This window comes from Mesocricetus auratus, unplaced genomic scaffold (genome assembly GCF_017639785.1).
Source record: "Mesocricetus auratus isolate SY011 unplaced genomic scaffold, BCM_Maur_2.0 Super-Scaffold_100007, whole genome shotgun sequence".
In the NCBI taxonomy this organism is placed as follows: domain Eukaryota; kingdom Metazoa; phylum Chordata; class Mammalia; order Rodentia; family Cricetidae; genus Mesocricetus; species Mesocricetus auratus.
In genome coordinates this window covers 8509142-8525868 of record NW_024429191.1, presented here as the reverse complement: position 1 = coordinate 8525868, position 16727 = coordinate 8509142, and the positions used below count along the sequence as shown (strand labels likewise).

Genomic DNA, 16727 nt, shown 5'->3' with positions numbered 1-16727 from the left:
GAGACCAAGTAAGTATAGTGATTTATACATTGCTCTGACTGACTTATCTTTACACATAAATACCCATCCCTAACCCTGTTCCACAGAAGGGGCAGGTGCCCAGTGCTTAGAGAAGATAGACCTATATGAGTCTGCCCTGCCACCCACCTGGGGCTGCTGCCCCAAAGCTGGCCCCTGCTCCCTAAGTGCCTCTGTCCATCTGTTGGGGCAAGGAAGAAAATGGTCTCACTTGGAAGTCATTCAGGCCCTGTGGTTCTCTTGGCTGTTAAGAAGAAAGTGAGCCTCAGGGCGAGGAAATGTAGCGCTGTTGTCCAGCCCTCAGGTCCTTCGAAAGAGGTTGCTTAGAAATCCTCCGCTCTGCCCCGATCCCAGACGAAGTGAAAAGCCAGACTTATTGCCTCGCCGAGCTGCTGCAGCCTCACTGAGCTCCTTCTGGCGCTGGGAGCGCACCTGCTGTCCAATCACCACCTGCATGTCGTCCTGCAGGAGAGGGTGGGTATGGGTCGGAGTGAGGGTGGCGTCAGGTCAGGATGGTGTCCACCAGTCCTGTTCAGGGCCCGCTCTCTCACCTGCCAAGCCTCGAGTTCCTGTGTCAGCGCCACTTTCTGGCTGATGGCTCGAAGCAGTTCCCGGGACAAAGAGTCCCGCTCCAGCGAGACACGACTGAGCTCCAGCGACAGCTTCAGGGCCCTACGAGTGACAGGGGTAGAGAATGGTACAAGGGCACTGGGGACTCTTGGACACTTTGAAAAGGGCAGCGGGCGGAGAGGGCAGTAGCACAGAAATTAGGGAAGGCTGAAGCTTCTGAGTCAAGATGGAGGTTATACTCTTGTCAGAGCGGTGGAAATGAGGGCCCAGAAAAGGCCAGAGAACAAGCCCCGCTGAGGCCGTGGGTGAGAATGCCAGGCTCACTTGTTCACGGCCTCGTCCCGGTCAGAGAGCGCACAGCTCAGGGCTTCGTCACGATTGTCCTGCGCCCTCAGCTCCTTCTGTCGCTGTAGCTCATCCCGGAGCGTCTGTAGCTCTGTGCGGTGCAGGACGATCTGCAGGCCAGGGAAGAAGCTAGACTGGAACATGAGCCTGGTAAGAACGTGCCCTCCCACAGCCTGCGCCTGCTCCGGAAACACAGCAGGCAACTCCGTCTGTGCCAGACTGGTGGGGAGTAGGGTAAGCCTTCAGCGGGAGGGATGAAGGGAGAAGTTCAGGGAGGAGAGTGGAGTCCAGAAGGCTTCCTGGAGATACAGGCCAGCTCAGGAAGCAACTACAGGTTCACTGAGGAGTGGGTTGGACAGTGAATACGGGAAAGGACGGGACATCCTGGACCTTTGCATCCAGCACCATGCCCTCTCCAACCTCATCCTGCAGCCTGGCCACTTCTGCCTCCTTCTGCTCCAGTATCTCCGCTGGACTCAAGGATGCTCGCTTCTTGGGGGGCTCCAAGCTCTCTTCCTGGATTGAAGGCTGGGGACTGGATGCTTCTTGGATCTCCGGGGAAAAGATAGTCTATAAGCCAAAGGAATTGATCGCTGCTGCATGGAACCTTCGGGGGAAGGAAGGGCAGAGCCTGCATCCCTCATTGGTTATTCTAATGCGGGGTGGTAGGCTGAAAGCTCACCTGGGCGCCTTCACACTCACTGACATGCTGGTCTTGGTCACTGTCAAGGCTGTGGGCAAGCTCGGTCTGTAGGGAGGCACCCGACACTTCGGCGTCCTGGAGTCTCGACTCCTCCTCCAGCTCTGAGACCCGCCTCTGCAGCCTCCGCAGCGTGCTCAGTGCCTCTCCAGCCTCGAAGCGAGCTCGTTCCAGCTGCAGATCGTACAGATCATTCCAACGGTCAGCAGGAAGCCTGCGCTCTGCGGTGGGCCCACAGGGGGCGCCCGAGGGCCAAGCAATGCCAGGGTCAGCACCCCGATGGACTAGGCCGGCCCTCGTGAATCACAGAGCAACCTAGAATATACACCTCGCCTCGCAAGCACCAATTTCCTCACCCGTAAAGCAGGGCGTGCCTGGCCTGGCCCCATCAGGTCCCTGCACAGCCTTCCTTCTAATTCACTAATTGCTTTGATCTAGCGTTTATTGATCCTTCTGAGTCTCGCACCCTCACCTCGGTCCTTTGAGGTGTATAATACCATCCCTCTCACAACTGGGGAAACTGAGTAGGGTGGGAAGCTGAACCATCTGAACTCAGGCTGCCCTCCATTTTCACTCTCTCACCCTATCCACAGCCCCAGACCAGCCATTTCTGCCCTGAGCTCTGAGCTCAGCCCTCTTCCAGCCAGGCTCTGAGGCACTTTATGAGTGTATTCCCCTCACTCCACACTCTTTCTCGGTTCCCACGGTTCCCACTTGCTCCTGCTCTTGGTGATTTAACTGGCCACATCTCCCAGAAAGTCCTGAGGCACTGCCAAGGGCCTAGCTGGCTGCCCCTACCCCCACCCCTCTGGTCACCTCCAGCCCGTGCTCTTTCCTCTCTCGACGAAGCAGCAGCAACTCCTCGTGGGTGGTCTGTAATCTGCTTTGACCCTTGTCCACCTCTTCACGAAGGCCTCGGATCTGGGCCTCCAGGTCCTGCCGGCGATCCTGCAGCATCTGGTTCTGGGGACGGGTGTCAGAGATGAGGTGGAGGCTGGGGGGGGGGCTGCTGGGCCAGTCTCGGGGAGCACTAGCTGACACTCACTTCTGCCTGCAGACTTTCCAGCCGCGCTCTCAGCTCTGCCCCAGCCAGGGCTTGAGTCTGACACTGCCCCCGAAGGGTGTCCAGCTCCCGGTGCAGGTCCTGCTCGGTCCTGGAGGCCTGGGGGTGGGGCGGGGGTGACTGACAGTGGAACCATCCAGCCGTCTGGGCTCAGCACCAAATACAGCCTGTCCACTGACTTGTCCCCCACTGAGGACCTGCGTGTCAGCCACCCCCGCCCCCAGGAGTCAGGGGTTAATCTACCTGGGCCAGCTGCTGGCTGAGTCTGAGGTTTTGCTCGCTGAGTTCACTGAGGGCCCTTGCCCGCTCTCGACCACTGTCCTGCTGCTCTGACCGCTGCTCCCCAAGCTGGGCCCGTAGGGCCTCCACATCTCCCTCCAGCTCCACAGCTCTGGCCTCCCACTCAGCACCCCGGGCTGCCAGTCCACGGCGGAGCTCATGATTCTCCTGCTGCAGCCTCTGTGGGGAGGGAAAAGATGAAATCGCCCAAGACTGGAGCAAACGCAGAGACCAGGATGGAGGGAGGGTCACACAGATTGAAAGAGGCCAAGAAAGCAAAAACTGGAGAGTCAGTAAGAGTGAACTGGGACCCAGAGAGAGCTGGGAAGCGGGTTCCCGGCAGGACAGCTGGGCTGACAGGACAGGGGAGGGAATCACAGCCCTGAGGCTCACTCACCTCCTGCTGCCGCCTGGGCTTCTGAACCCGAAGTCGTAAGCGTCGTTTTTGGCGCCTGAGTCTGGTAGAATTTAAGCCCCGGCCCATGGCCTCCCACTTCGAAGACTCCTGGAACTTCTGTGGGCCAGCTTGGCCCAGCCCTTCTCCTCTTCTCCCTCTAATTAATCTTGCGCTGTCCCACCCAGAGCCCCACCCCTCTATCTGCCCTCCTCTAAACCTGTTGGACCAGCGTGGGGGGGGGGCGCTTGACACACTGAGATGTCCAGCATGAGAAGACAGACAGGTCTGGGGGCGTCCACTGTCTCTGGGCCCTCAAAGCAGGAAGGGATGAGCCAGGTGACTCTAACCACAGTTGCTACAATTATTAGCAGGTGTTTTCAGCCAGGTGCTTTTCTGGCTCTCTATTTGTATTACTTGATTTCGTCCACTAGAGGGCGCCCCAGCATCCTTAGATGAGGAAGCAGGGTCCCAAGTTAGTAAGGATGGCATCTAGCTAGTCAAACTCTTAATATTACTAGGGCAACAAAGTCCTGGGAAGCTTTGGGGCCCAATTTTTCTGGCTGGTGCTTAGCTTTGCTACTTGCAATATCTGCAAGTCCCTTTAATATCTTCAAGCCCTTGCCCTTCAACCCCTACAGACACACGTCATCGTCATCTCTATTCAGTATTTCCTGTGCTCCTCTTATTCTAAGGTCTGGCTAAAGAATTGAGGAAGATCAGCAACTTCAAACTCATTGCCAGAGGGTCACAGGCAAATGGGCACATGCAGGAATCAGGCAGCTTCAGAGAGCCAGGGTCGTGGAGGAACTCAGGGAAGTGTGGGGGGTCACTTAAGGAGGGGCTGATGTTTGCATCGGCCCCTGCAGGACAAGGGAAGCCAGCCAGAAAAGGTGGCAAGTGGAACAGCAAGTGCAAACCAGAAGCAATGGCACACATCTGTAATCTCAGCATCTGGTGAGTTCAAGGCCAGCCCTGAGCTGCATAGCAAGCCTGACTCAAAAGCAGGGCAGGCAGACAAATGTAGGGACCCTAAAGGCGCAGGCCTGAGTCACTGGAGGAACTGAAAAGACCCTACAAAAGAGGGAAGGTGTCACTGACATCAGAGGATGGCAGTTCCCAGAACTTTTAGGCCACAGCGAGGAGTTTCAGTTTCATCCTAACTGTGGTGGGGAGATGCTAGTCCAGGATAAAGTCATGTGATTTTTTTTTATTTTCTACTTTTTATATTTTTTTTGGTTTTTCAAGACAGGGTTTCGCCGGGCGTTGGTGGCGCACGCCTTTAATCCCAGCACTCGGGAGGCAGAGGCAGGCGGAGCTCTGTGAGTTCAAGGCTAGCCTGGTCTACAGAGCGAGTTCCAGGACAGCCTCCAAAACAATGCAGAGAAACCCTGTCTCGAAAAACCAAAACCAAAAAAAAAAAAAAAAAGGGTTTCTCTGTGTAGCTCTGGAGCCTGTCCTAGAACTCTGTAGACCAGGCTGGTCTCGAACTCACAGAGATCCGCCTGCCTCTGCCTTCTGAGCACTGGGATTAAAAGCGTGCACCCCCGCCCCATCTAATTGGACTTTGTCTTGTTCTCTGCTACCAGATTCATAGAGTCCTGGAAGCTGGGGCCAATGTGGGGACGCTGCAGAGCTTGAGGTGGAGACACGGAGGCTACCACCAGTGCTGAAGCCACAGAGCAAATGAAATATGGGTGGGGAGCAACGTTCATATGCAAATGATGGTTGGGGGCTTGATGGAGAGGGTGCAGGGTAGTTGGCCAACAAGGTCAGCTTGGAGCAGGGATCCGGGTCTATAATGTGGGTACATGAAGGTGTTTACACCACAGAGATGAGCCCCAGGGCGAGAGTGGGGCTGACAGAGCTCGACCCAGGCTGGGACAAAAATGAAGAGAGAAGGGGGGCATTTAGCAGGGTGAAGGCGAGGATTGGCACCCAGTCTATAGTGGATGGTTGATGAGCCACCTTTAGATTTAGAGAGGGCCAACAGCTTGCCCAGGGGCTGAATGCAGATTTTGTTTGTCCTTAAATTATTTGTCATCGAGACAGGATCTCACTATGTAGTCCTGGATGGTCTGAAACTTATGTAGACTAGCTTGGTTTCACAGATGTCTGCCTGTCCCTGACTCCTAGGTGCTGGGATTAAAGGTGTGTGCCACCATATCCAGGCAGAGATTATTATTTCTTGCTGTACTGGGGACCAAACCCAAGCATGTGTTACAAAAAAATGCTTTACTCCTGAGCTATACCTCCAGTCTCGAGTCCTTGCTGGCTGCCTTGCTTTTTTTTTTTTTTTCGAGACAGGGTTTCTCTGTGGCTTTGGAGGCTGTCCTGGAACTAGCTCTTGTAGACCAGGCTGGCCTTGAACTCACAGAGATCCACCTGCCTCTGCCTCCCTAGTGCTGGGATTAAAGGCGTGCGCCACCAACGCCCGGCACCTTGCTTTCTTTTTTAGGATCTCATGTTGCCCAAGTCGGATTCACTATGTAGCCAAGGATGGCCTTGAACCCTTCTGAATTTCCTGTTTCCACTTTTGAAGAACTGCCTTACAGGCCCCACCATGCCTGCATTTATGTGTTGCTGGGGACCAAACTAAGGGCTTTGTTCTTTGGCAAGAATTCTACCAACCAACTCTACCCAGCCTGCTTTTTTTTTCTTCTTCAGTTTTTTGAGATAGGGTTTCTCTGTGTAGCCCTGGTTGTCCTGGAATTCCCTTTGTAGACCAGGCTGACCTTGAAATCACAGAGATCTGCCTGCCTCTGCCTCCCCAGTGCTGGGATTAAAGGTGTGTGTCACCATGCCTGACTCTTTTTCTCTTGGGATAAAGTCTTGGAACTTCAGGCTGGCACTATCTCTGGTTTCCCTGCCCAGATCTGTTTGAGAGGCACCATTCTGCCCACCTGTCCTCCCCAGTGCTCTTCTCCTTGCTGGGCTCTCATCCCTGCCCTCCCCCATCCTGCCCACCCTCCACGTGCCCCAGAGGCCAGCTCACTTCTTCGTGTTCCAAGTGCTGAGCGCTCAGGGTTTCTAGCTGCCTCCGAAGCTCCTCGTTGCGTTCCAGAAGCATCTTGCCAAGCTCGGCAGCCAGCAGCAGGTCCTTCTCTTTCTGCTGCAGCTGCAGGGCCAGGTCCTCTGGCTCCTCTGGCCCTGGGCCCCCTCCCAGGAAGGAGTCTCGGCGCTCCAGCACAAAGGGGAAGAATCCTTCATCACCACTAGGAGAAGCGCCCCCTGACAGCAGCCCAGGAGGGAAGCTCGGCCCACCAGGGGAGTCCATGGTACCTGCACATCTGTGGAGACAGGCTGTTGCTGATCTGCCACCCTGCAGCAGCCCCAGGGCTCAGCACCTCGTGGCAAACACCCAAGCCTCCCAATCTTGCAGCCAGGGCCTCCCTGGACCAACAAGGGTTAATGATCCATGTTGGCCGCTCGGCTCCGTTAGTGACCTTAGGGTAGACTGAGGCAGGAAGCAGGATGCAATCAGCCATCTTGCCTCCTGACTCCTACCTTTCTGCCTTTGCCTCATGATCTTTGCCTTCAGGAAGTTTTGTCCCTGCACTCTGGTGCCACAAGCCACCAGTTCCCGCTCCCCCTCCCAGTCCCTCACCACCTGGGCGCTAACCCTAGAACGCAGGCTCAGGTAGACTCAGCCTACAAGGATAAAACCAGCTCCTTATCCTAAAAGTGCAGGGCTCTCACCATTAGGTACCTGGGTGTGTCTTGACCCTTTAGCCACAGGCATCCAACTCCTTCCCCTTCCAGAAACTCAGATCTCTAGCCGTTTGCTTCCCAGGATCCTGGCTCTACTTTCTCAGATGTTTTAGACTTGTATAGCCTTGTCAGTCTTGACACCCATCGTTTCCCTCTCTCCTGGATTCCCAATGGAATCTCTTAGGTCTTTATTTTAGCAAGACCCAGGTATTCCTGCCTCTACCCCTCCTGATTTAGGAGCTTTCATCCCCAGACCCCCAGTTTCTCTGGGCCTTGGCGCTAGCCCAGCGCAGGGCGAGGTAACAGGTTGTGCCAGCCAGCGCACCATCGCCGCCACTTCGGGTTTCTGTTTACTTCCCGGCCCGCCCCTGGGGATGGGAGCCCTGTGCTTTAAGAGGGCCGCCCAGGGACAGGGGCTTGGGGGCTCAGGAGGAAAGGCCTGACACTCTGGCTTCTTCATGCCAACCCCGGAAGGGTTCCCGCTCCCTATTCACCCCAGAGCACTCGCACACCTGTCCCCCTCCTCTCGACAGGTGGCAAGTACCGCCGGGCCAGAAAATCCCAGGTGTAACACCTAGTCCAGCTGGCCCAGGTCCAGAGCCAATGGGTCCCCCGACTCCTGCTTTGGGTATCCAGCGCATACCCACCACTCTCTTTGCTTGTGGTGTCCTGGTTTCCCGGAGTTTTTTTCCAGAGTCCCTAGAGGCCTTTCCTGAGCTCCCTCATCCTGCCCTGCCGACCCGTCTTCCCCCAACCATGCCAAAAATCTGGTTGTCCCGCCCTCTGCACCCCCTAGGCTCTCACCTGTCGCCACCGGGCTACCTCCGAAGTTCCCCCGATCCCCAACGTCCTCTTCCGGAGGCGGCACCAGGTGCGGGCTTGCACAGGTGAGGGGGCGGTGAAGTAGGAGGTTCTGGGACGCCTCCTAGTGGTGGGAATGGCCAGATACTGTCAAAGGAAAATCTCCATCCTCTTAAAGGCCCATCTTGTTCCTACTGGGAACAGTAATTGATCACCTACCATGTGCAGATCATAGGCTGAGCAAAGAAGTCAGCATCATGCTCTTCACACCTGCCTTTGGGATAGGAAGTAAGGATAACACTGTAAATCCTCCAATAAGAAAGCTCTTTTATAGGAACAAATAGTTTACCTTTGTGACATCCTAAGGAAGCAACTGCTACTGACAATCCGTTTTACAGAGGTACAAGTCGAGGCTCAGGAGAACCACCAGGTTTGTTTGGGGCACAAATTGGTTAGTGTCTTAGTTTCTTTTCTATTGCTGTGACAAAGCATCGTGACCAAGGCAACTTATAGAAGAAAGCATTTAATTTGAGGGCTCATGGTTCCAGAGGGTTAGTCTCCATAATCATCATGGCAAGGAGAATGGCAGCAGGCCAGCAGACATGATGCTGGAGTAGTAGCTGCAAGCTCACCTCTGATATAAGGGCAGGAGAGAGGGGAGACAGAGACAGAGAGACAGAGAGACAGAGAGAGAGAGACACGAGAGAGACTTGGTAGACTGGACCTGGTATGGGATTTGAAATCTTAAGCCCACCCCCAGGAACACCCCTCCTCCAACAAGACCACACCTCCTAATCCTTCCCAAACAGTTCCACCGACTGGGGACAAAGCCTCAAATGTATGAGCCTATGGGGGCTGTTCTCATTTTTTTTTGTTGTTGTTTTTTGTTTTTTGTTTTTTGAGACAGGGTTTCTCTGTATTGTTTTGGAGGCTGTCCTGGAACTCGCTCTGTAGACCAGGCTAGCCTTGAACTCACAGAGCTCCGCCTGCCTCTGCCTCCCGAGTGCTGGCATTAAAGGCGTGCGCCACCAACGCCTGTCAAGGGGCCATTCTAATTTAAACCACCACAATTATGAACAGTGAAAATGCGACGTTAACATCTTTTTGGGTGGTGGTGGCAGGGTCTCATGTATCCCAGGATGGCCCCAAACTCACTAAAGAATAGAGGATGACTTTGAGCTTCAGATGCTTCTGGCTCCCCCTCCTGGATGCTAGAATAGCAGACACACACCATTACACTCTCATTTTATGCTGTGGTGGGGTTTGAACCCAGGGCCTGGCAAGTGCTAGGTAAGTCCTCTACCAACTGACTATAGCCCTGGCCCTAGCAACTTATTCTTTAATAAATTCCATGGTGCATACAAGACACTGGTGACCGTGCACTTAAGGTGGCTTGCCTCTCAACACACCTGAGTCCATGTGGCTGCACTCGCAGAGTTGGGTCCCATGTTCCAGCAAGGCCAGCAGCCATGACACAAAGGGATGGGACCCAAGGCAGGTGATGTAGGGCCAACCCATAGAGTGGGACCTCAGCCTTGGCCCTGTGACTTGTCATCCTTTTCCTCAGGCACCATGGTCTCCCGAGGAGACACAGGATAGCAACTCCAGACCACATAAAGAGGACAAATAGATCTCTGGGAAAGTGGTCTGCTGGCAAATGTTGAACAAGAGCCTCTGGGGAGAGCAAAAGCCACAGCTTGATGCATTTACCAGTTTCTGTGGTGCGAACACTCCCTCCAGGATGACTGGAAGCCACTCTCAGGATATCAACTGAAGGCGTGCCCTGTGCCCATAGTTGAGAGAGAGAGAGCTGTGCAAGCAGGAGGGATAGATATGCTGGGGTTGAACCCAGAGCCTCCACATTCTGCCCAAAAGCCCTACCTCAGAGATATAGTCCTCATAATCTGCTTTTCCAGCTGCTCTGTATGCCTCTGACAAGGGTTCAGGATGTCCTGGTCTTGAGAAGTTGGAGGCCTTAGGTCTAAAAATCAGGAGGTAGGCTGGACACTGGTGGAGCATGCCTTTGAAACCAGCACTCAGAGGGGCAGAGGCAGGTGGGTTTCTTGAGTTTGAGGCCAGTCTGGTCTATAGAGTGAGTTCCAGGACAGCCAGGGTTACACAGAGAAACCCTGTCTTAAAAAACAAAAATGGACCTCCTATAAACTCCCGTTGCTGGCCTTCCCTCTTCTTTCTGTGCCAATATCGCTCCTGCCAACGTGGTGAACGTTCCTAAGACCCGCCGGACGTTCTGTAAGAGATGCGGCAAGCACCAGCCCCGTCGAGTGACGCAGCACGAGGAGGGCATTGTGTGCCCAGGGACAGCGGCGCTGTGACAGGAAACAGTGGCTATGGTGGGCAGACGAAGCCTGTTTTCCAAAACAAGGCTGAAGCTACAAAGAAGATTGTGCGGAGGCTTGAGTGTGTTGAGCTCAACTGTAGATCCAAGAGGTTTCTGGCTAGTAAGAGAAGCAAGCATTTTGAACCGGGAGGGGATAAGAAGAGAAAAGGCCAAGCTGATCTTGTTATGAAGACAATAAAATCACAATAAAAGAAACTCACCTCAAAAACAACAACAACAAAAACCAAAAAACAAAATTGGGACTGGAGAGATGGCTCAGAGGTTAAGAGCACTGGCTTCTCTTCCAGAGGACCTGAGTTCAATTCCCAGCAACCACATGGTGGCTGACAACCATCAATGATGAGATCTGGCGCCCTCTTCTGGCCTGCAGGCATACACACAAACAGTACACTGTATCCATAATAAATAAATTCTTTTTTTTTAAAGTAATTCTGTCAACAGGAGGTGGTGAGAGCTATCTCCCGGTTTCCCATACCTGTTTTAATCTTTTAGATCTCCCAAAATATACAGAAAAAGAAACTCTATGATGTAAACTGATCCAAGCTATAGAGCACAATGAAGGATTCAGTTTAATATAGCCTTGGAGTTCTGACTGTTCTGTTTAGTGCAAAGGCATCAAACCACTTGTGTTTTTCTTGTGAATGCAGCAAAGTAAGAGGTACTTGTAATTCTTACTTGCAAATTGTTCACTGCTGTATCGACGGAAGCCAAATATTAAAGAAAAATTGAGCAACTGCTAACACTAAATTTACTGTACATAACCATTAATTGTCCCCACCCTCATAAACATACAAGTATTGTGAATACATTAAGTTTTACTAGCAGGAAAAAAGCAAAGTAATTCCAGTACTCTGGAGGCAGAGGCAGGTGGATCTCTGTGAGTTCAAGACCCGCCTGGTATACAAGAACTAGTTCCAGGACATCCTCCAAAGTCATAGAGAAACCCTGTCTCGAAAAAAGTAAGAAGAAGAAATGAAGAAAAGAAAAAGAAAAAAAAATCAACGGCCAGTCATTTGGAAGCCACCTAGCACACCGTGCTCAGAAGCCCTCCAATTAGGCAGGTGCTGACCTCATCTGGACGTGATGAGACTAGGGCCCTCCCTCTGGGAGGCTCACAGCACACCCAAGATGTGGGAAGGGGTGTAGACCTATAAACTAGAAACAAACCAATAAAACAATAGAGCGAAGGAGCTTAGTTCATGGGTGCTGACATCACGTGGCTTCGGTTCTAATTCCAGTTTGATTATTGGCCAGAGGTGTGTGTGCCTGTGCCATTCGGCTGACTAAGCTCTGCGGCCCTCAGTTCCCTTATCTGTAGGTAAGGGCAACGGCAGCTCCTGGCTTGCAGGAGTGTAAAGTTTCAATGAGAGTAAAGAGCTGCACTCGGTGACTCAGGAGACTCACCTGTGTGTCCCATTGTTCTCCACCCCCACGACAAACCTATGAGGTCATCCCAGTCATAGGTGAGGTACCCGGATGTGAGAAGTAACATCAATTGTCTGTGGGCATATACAGACCCTCACCCCCCCCATGGTCTAGCACCAGGTCCCAGACACTCTTTGGATATTGTTTTAAGATGGTGTCTTTTATGTCAGTCTGCTGTGAATACTCATTCTGCTTCAGTCTCTACAGTCCCAGAGTTTTTGGACATTTGAATCTAGTTCCCAACTCTGTGCCTAGCTGTAGGCCATCCTACAATTGGAGACTTCCAGCCCCATCCCCTTTTCCCTGGAGAAGCTGGATATGAGGGACCATTCAGCAGCCTTGTCATGCTCTTCACAAATCAGCCTTCTGGAGGCCTGTGCCCAACTTCCACACCTCCTCTCCGTCTAACTAGCCCCTAGTGAACCATGGCTAAGAGTGGAGGGAGGGAGTCTCTTTCTTGGGGAGGCCTTCCCAGATCTTACAGTACCTTAGCCAAAGTTCTTCTGCACTCCTAGAGACCAGGAAAACAATCCTGTATATAGTCCCCCCTTCTCTTCCACACAGGTACCTGGGGAGGAAGAGCTTTCTTCCAAACCATAGTGCCACCAGGCTTTTATGACATGTATGAAAGCTATGAGCAATGAGTACATTGTTGGGAGGGCTTAAAATCTTTGTATTAAATATTTCACACTGAATGTGCTATTACTTTATTTTAAAATTACATAGAAGCTTTCAGAATGTTAAAAATTAGTTGCAATGCTTTTTGCAATTACAGAGTACTATTTAGTAATATAGTGATGCCATATATGCTATATCAAAGACAACTATAGATGAAAGAAAAGCTGTTCCTATATATAGCTAGTTTATTTGGCATGTCAACAAGTCAACAAGAACTGCTTCAAAGCCTGCACGTAAGAGGGTAAAGTTGGGCCGGGCGTTGGTGGCGCACGCCTTTAATCCCAGCACTCGGGAGGCAGAGGCAGGCGGATCTCTGTGAGTTCGAGGCCAGCCTGGTCTACAAAGTGAGTTCCAGGACAGCCTCCAAAGCTACAGAGAAACCCTGTCTCGAAAAACCAAAAAAAAAAAAAAAAAAAAAAAAAAGAGGGTGAAGTTGGAGAAGGGCGATATTGAGTCTAGCCTGAGCTACAAGGCAAGACCCTGGCTCAAAACCTAAAACAAACAAGCTTCCACATCCATAGCCTGTTTGCACTACACCCGGCTTTGATGGCGCACACCTTCCAGGCCTCTCCAGTTCAGGACAGCCATTGTTGAACGGGAAGCCGACCACACCCTACTGACTTCTGCTTTGGATAGCCAACACAACTGCTAATCCAACCCATGTTCAGTTCCTTTTGACTTTGGACAATTTCATCCAAAATGGGTCTAAGTTCAAAGTACTAGTTTGGTGGGGGCTTCGGTTGCAGTTAGCCCCTAGTTTTCCCTGTATGCCTCTGTGGGCATAGGACCCCCTACTCAGGAAGACTATGAAGAAAGTAGCTCCAGATGTCACATGCCCACTGTCACCTGCTGTGCGAGGGATGCCATGAGACAGCATTGCCAGTTCTATGTGAGGGAACCCTGGAATTCCGAAGGCCGGGCTTCAGCGCCTCAAATCTTGAGAAACCTGTACCCCGGAGGTTATGTCCCTGGCCACTCCCTTTGTGTTTGAAGCTGGGCCACCACTTTGAGGACAGCTGGAACTTGGGTAAGGAGCTGCTTGCTGAACCCTGTGGTTTCCTGCCTTGGGTCTGTTGGGGACACAAACCCAGAGAGCTTCCTGAAGCAGGAGGAGGAGCCCCCTGGCTGGTTCCTACACCTGCAACAGGCACAAGCTGTCTCCAGGAAAGCGGAACCCCTCCAGCATGCATGCCTGGAGCCCATTCTCAAAGCTTTGCTCTTTCGGCTCTCAGTGCTCCAGGTAGAGGCCACTGGAGCCTGGGAAATCAAGAGTTGGTGATTTAGCTGGGCATTGGTGGTGCACGCCTTTCATCACAGCATTTGGGGGGCAGGGGACAGCCTGGTCTACAGAGCAAGTGCCAGGATAGGTTCCAAAGCAACACACACACACACACACACAGACAGAGAGAGAGACAGAGAGAGAGACAGAGACAGAGAGAGACAGAGACAGAGAGAGACAGAGAGAGAGACAGAGACAGAGAGAGAGAGAGACAGAGAGAGAGAGAAAGAGAGAGAGAGACAGAGACAGACAGACAGAGAGAGAGAGAGAGAGAGAGAGAAAGAGAGAGAGAGAGATGGTGATTTAGAGTGGTGTCCATCGCTTGCTCTCCGGGTCAGCCGCCACCTAGCATAGCCATAGTCTTGTTGTCTTGTTGATGCCAACGGTGGATCCCCAGCTTCCTCGTCCCCTTTCCTTTGGTGACCAGGAGCTAAGAGATTTCTAGGTGCCTCATTGGGCAGTCCTTTGAAGACAGGACTAAGCCCCCTGCTTCTTCACATATCATGGAAGGCTCTTGCCTTTTGACATGTTATATACATATCTTTAACTATCTAATTAACATATCCCCAAACAGGGAAAAATATTTTGTGACAGGTACTCACTATGTAGCACACCATCTGGGTGATATTCACAACAGAAAAAAGTCAGTGGGGGCCTGTGTAGATGCTTTCGTTGTAATCTCAGCGCTCGGAGGCAAGGGGATTGTGGGAGTCTGAGAGATTAGCCTGGGCTGTGTAGTGAGTTCCAAGCCAACCTGGACTACATTACGAAACTTTGTCTCATAATTAAAACAACCAAAACAAAAAACAACTGCGGATGTAGCTCAGTGCTTAGAGTGCTTACCTAGCATTTGCGAGGCTGTAAATTCAACCCCCAGTACCACATAAAGCAGGCATGGCGGCTCAGCTGTGATCCCAGAACCTGGAGAGATGAAGTCAGTGGGAGGAGCAGCAGTTCAAAGTCCTGCCTGGGCTGGACTCAGGTCAGGTGAGACAAGGAAAGAAAGCCTCTCGTAGGACATTCGGGTTCTTTTTCATTTCCCCTTTAGGTGAAATATGGGTTTTCATTTCTCTTTCGTGACGGCCTTTTCCAGTTCTTTTAGGTCATCAAAATTTTTCTTTCTCTTTTGCAGATACACTCTCCCACTAGAATACGCATAGAAAGCCGTGCCTCTAGTAGCTCCTCCCGAAGTCCTAACACTTGGGAAGTAGAGACAGGAACATCAGGGGCTGAAGAACGGCTCCAGCTACACAAGTTCAAGGTCAGCCTGGTCTACAGAGCAAGTTCCAGGACAGCCTCCAAATAATACAGGGAAACCCTGTCTCAGAAAAAAAAATTGGTAACAAGCTGGGCGGTGGTGGCACACGTCTTTAATCCCAGCACTTGGGAGGCAGAGGCGGGCGGATCTCTGTGAGTTCAAGGCCAGGCTGGACCGACAGCCTCAAACAATACAGAGAAACCCTGACTCAAAAAAAAAAATGGGTGAATCAAAAAAATTGGTAACAGTAAAGAGGTACTTGTATTAAGTAAAGAAAAAGAAAAAGACAAAGACAAAGGTATATGGAATGGAAAATTTTGTTTGCATTTAAGTTCTATTTTGTGAGTCATCTCTAAAAACTTTTGGCCAAAAGCCTGGCCTCTCCACCTTGTATCTACAGAGTTACAAGGAGTAGGTACGGCTATACCCAATGACTGTAGCTCAAATGGAGGAATGATAAAGAATATACAGGACTTTTTGCCCATTTTAGTTCAAGGATTGGCTGGAGTTGTTCTTTTACATAAATTTCAAATAAGGGAGTTTCATTTCAACAGACTAATCGTGACCTAGGAAAAAAGGATGACTGAAAGATGCATGTACTGAATGTATGGTGTGGCCACACCAGTATGTATAAAATGTGGTTGTGAATGCGCGAGTGTGAACTGCTTATATGATTAAAAGGATACTTAAATCCCTTCAAAAATAGTTAAAAAGCTACCTAGATTGCTTTATATATAGCCAAAAGGAACATCCAGCCAGTCTGTTAATGTTTTAACAGAAAAATTTAAGATGCAAATGAGGCCTTGTCAGCTAGTGAGAGCTTTACAGGTTAGATTGGGAAAGACTGCTCACAGACTTCAAATAATTTTCAAAAGTTATTTGGACACAGTATAGTTTACAATCTTTGAGTGATTTTCAGAAGTTTTTGGGAAATATTTAATGGATATGTCCTTTTTAATGGGCATCTACTAATAATCTAAGTAGTAATCCCAATTTAGTTAGATAGTTAACCAAGGAGGGTAGACAAATCCTTCTACTGTTATGGTCCAGCTTCAACAATTCAAAAAAGAAAAAAAAATTTTAAAAATTAAAAAAGGGGAATAATGTCCCCAGTCCCCACATGACTCATCAAATAATACACTCCTCATTTAAAAATTTTATAATGTGAATGCCAGTGAGCTTCAGACAGATTATGGCATGATGGAACTTGAGCAACCATTGCTCAGGTCAAATGGAGACATCCATGCACTAGACAGTGGAGAAGACCCTAATTTGGGGTCGAGGGCATGTTTGTGTTTTCTTGCAGGAAAAGAATAAAAGCTTTGGCAGCTGTCAGACCATTTAGTGAGATGCATGGAGCAGAGAAAAACTGGACCTGAGACCATGGGAGCCTACCTAAGCCAGTTTGAGTGAGATCTCCTAAATCAATGTTCCTGACCCTTGATATCATCGAATCTACAGCCCAAGAAAGAAAGAAAACAGTCGGTTCGAGATTTCCAGTTTCTCAAAGACCTGCTGCATCAACCTTCCGGACCCGTGAGTTTTCATCCCGAAGCCAACAGAGAACTGGAAAGACTAACTGTCTGCCCTTGACACACCTTGAAACAACAGAATTCGTTTTGCCAGTTTTCCCTTTAGGGGAAAAAAGGACCCATTTAAAACATTTGGACATTGGTATGGACTGTGATGAGTGGCAAAAGCCTCTTTTCAGTATTTGAACAGGACATGGTCACTTGAAATATTAGACTTGATGGTTCCTGTTTCTGGAATCGCGCCTAGGCCAATGTATTTTTCTGGAGAAATGCAACTTGTCCTAATGCGACAAAAAGGAGACTTTGACTCAAGTC

At 50.8% G+C, this 16727-nt stretch overlaps 1 protein-coding gene and 1 pseudogene across 5 annotated transcripts; one reads left to right on the top strand and one right to left on the bottom strand.

The window, feature by feature from the left end:
• Positions 1-9: 9 nt before the first annotated feature.
• Positions 10-7986, bottom strand: Bicdl2 (BICD family like cargo adaptor 2). Of its 5 annotated transcripts, XM_040748200.1 has the most exons (11): positions 7885-7975; positions 6652-6826; positions 6365-6573; positions 2940-3155; positions 2679-2795; positions 2450-2596; positions 1616-1807; positions 1354-1503; positions 913-1043; positions 570-690; positions 10-480 (listed from the first exon to the last, which is right to left on the bottom strand). In XM_040748200.1, the coding sequence occupies exons 3-11, from the start codon at positions 6437-6439 to the stop codon at positions 319-321; spliced, it is 1311 nt and encodes a 436-aa protein (XP_040604134.1). In that variant the 5' UTR covers positions 6440-6573; positions 6652-6826; positions 7885-7975; the 3' UTR covers positions 10-318. The 5 variants fall into 5 exon arrangements, with proteins under 5 accessions (XP_040604134.1, XP_012977194.1, XP_040604133.1 ...); XM_013121740.3 differs by having other exon boundaries at positions 6365-6659; positions 7885-7986; XM_040748199.1 differs by having other exon boundaries at positions 1354-1485; positions 6365-6826; positions 7885-7978.
• LOC106022080 lies at positions 6894-10429 on the top strand (annotated as a pseudogene).
• Positions 10430-16727: the final 6298 nt, after the last annotated feature.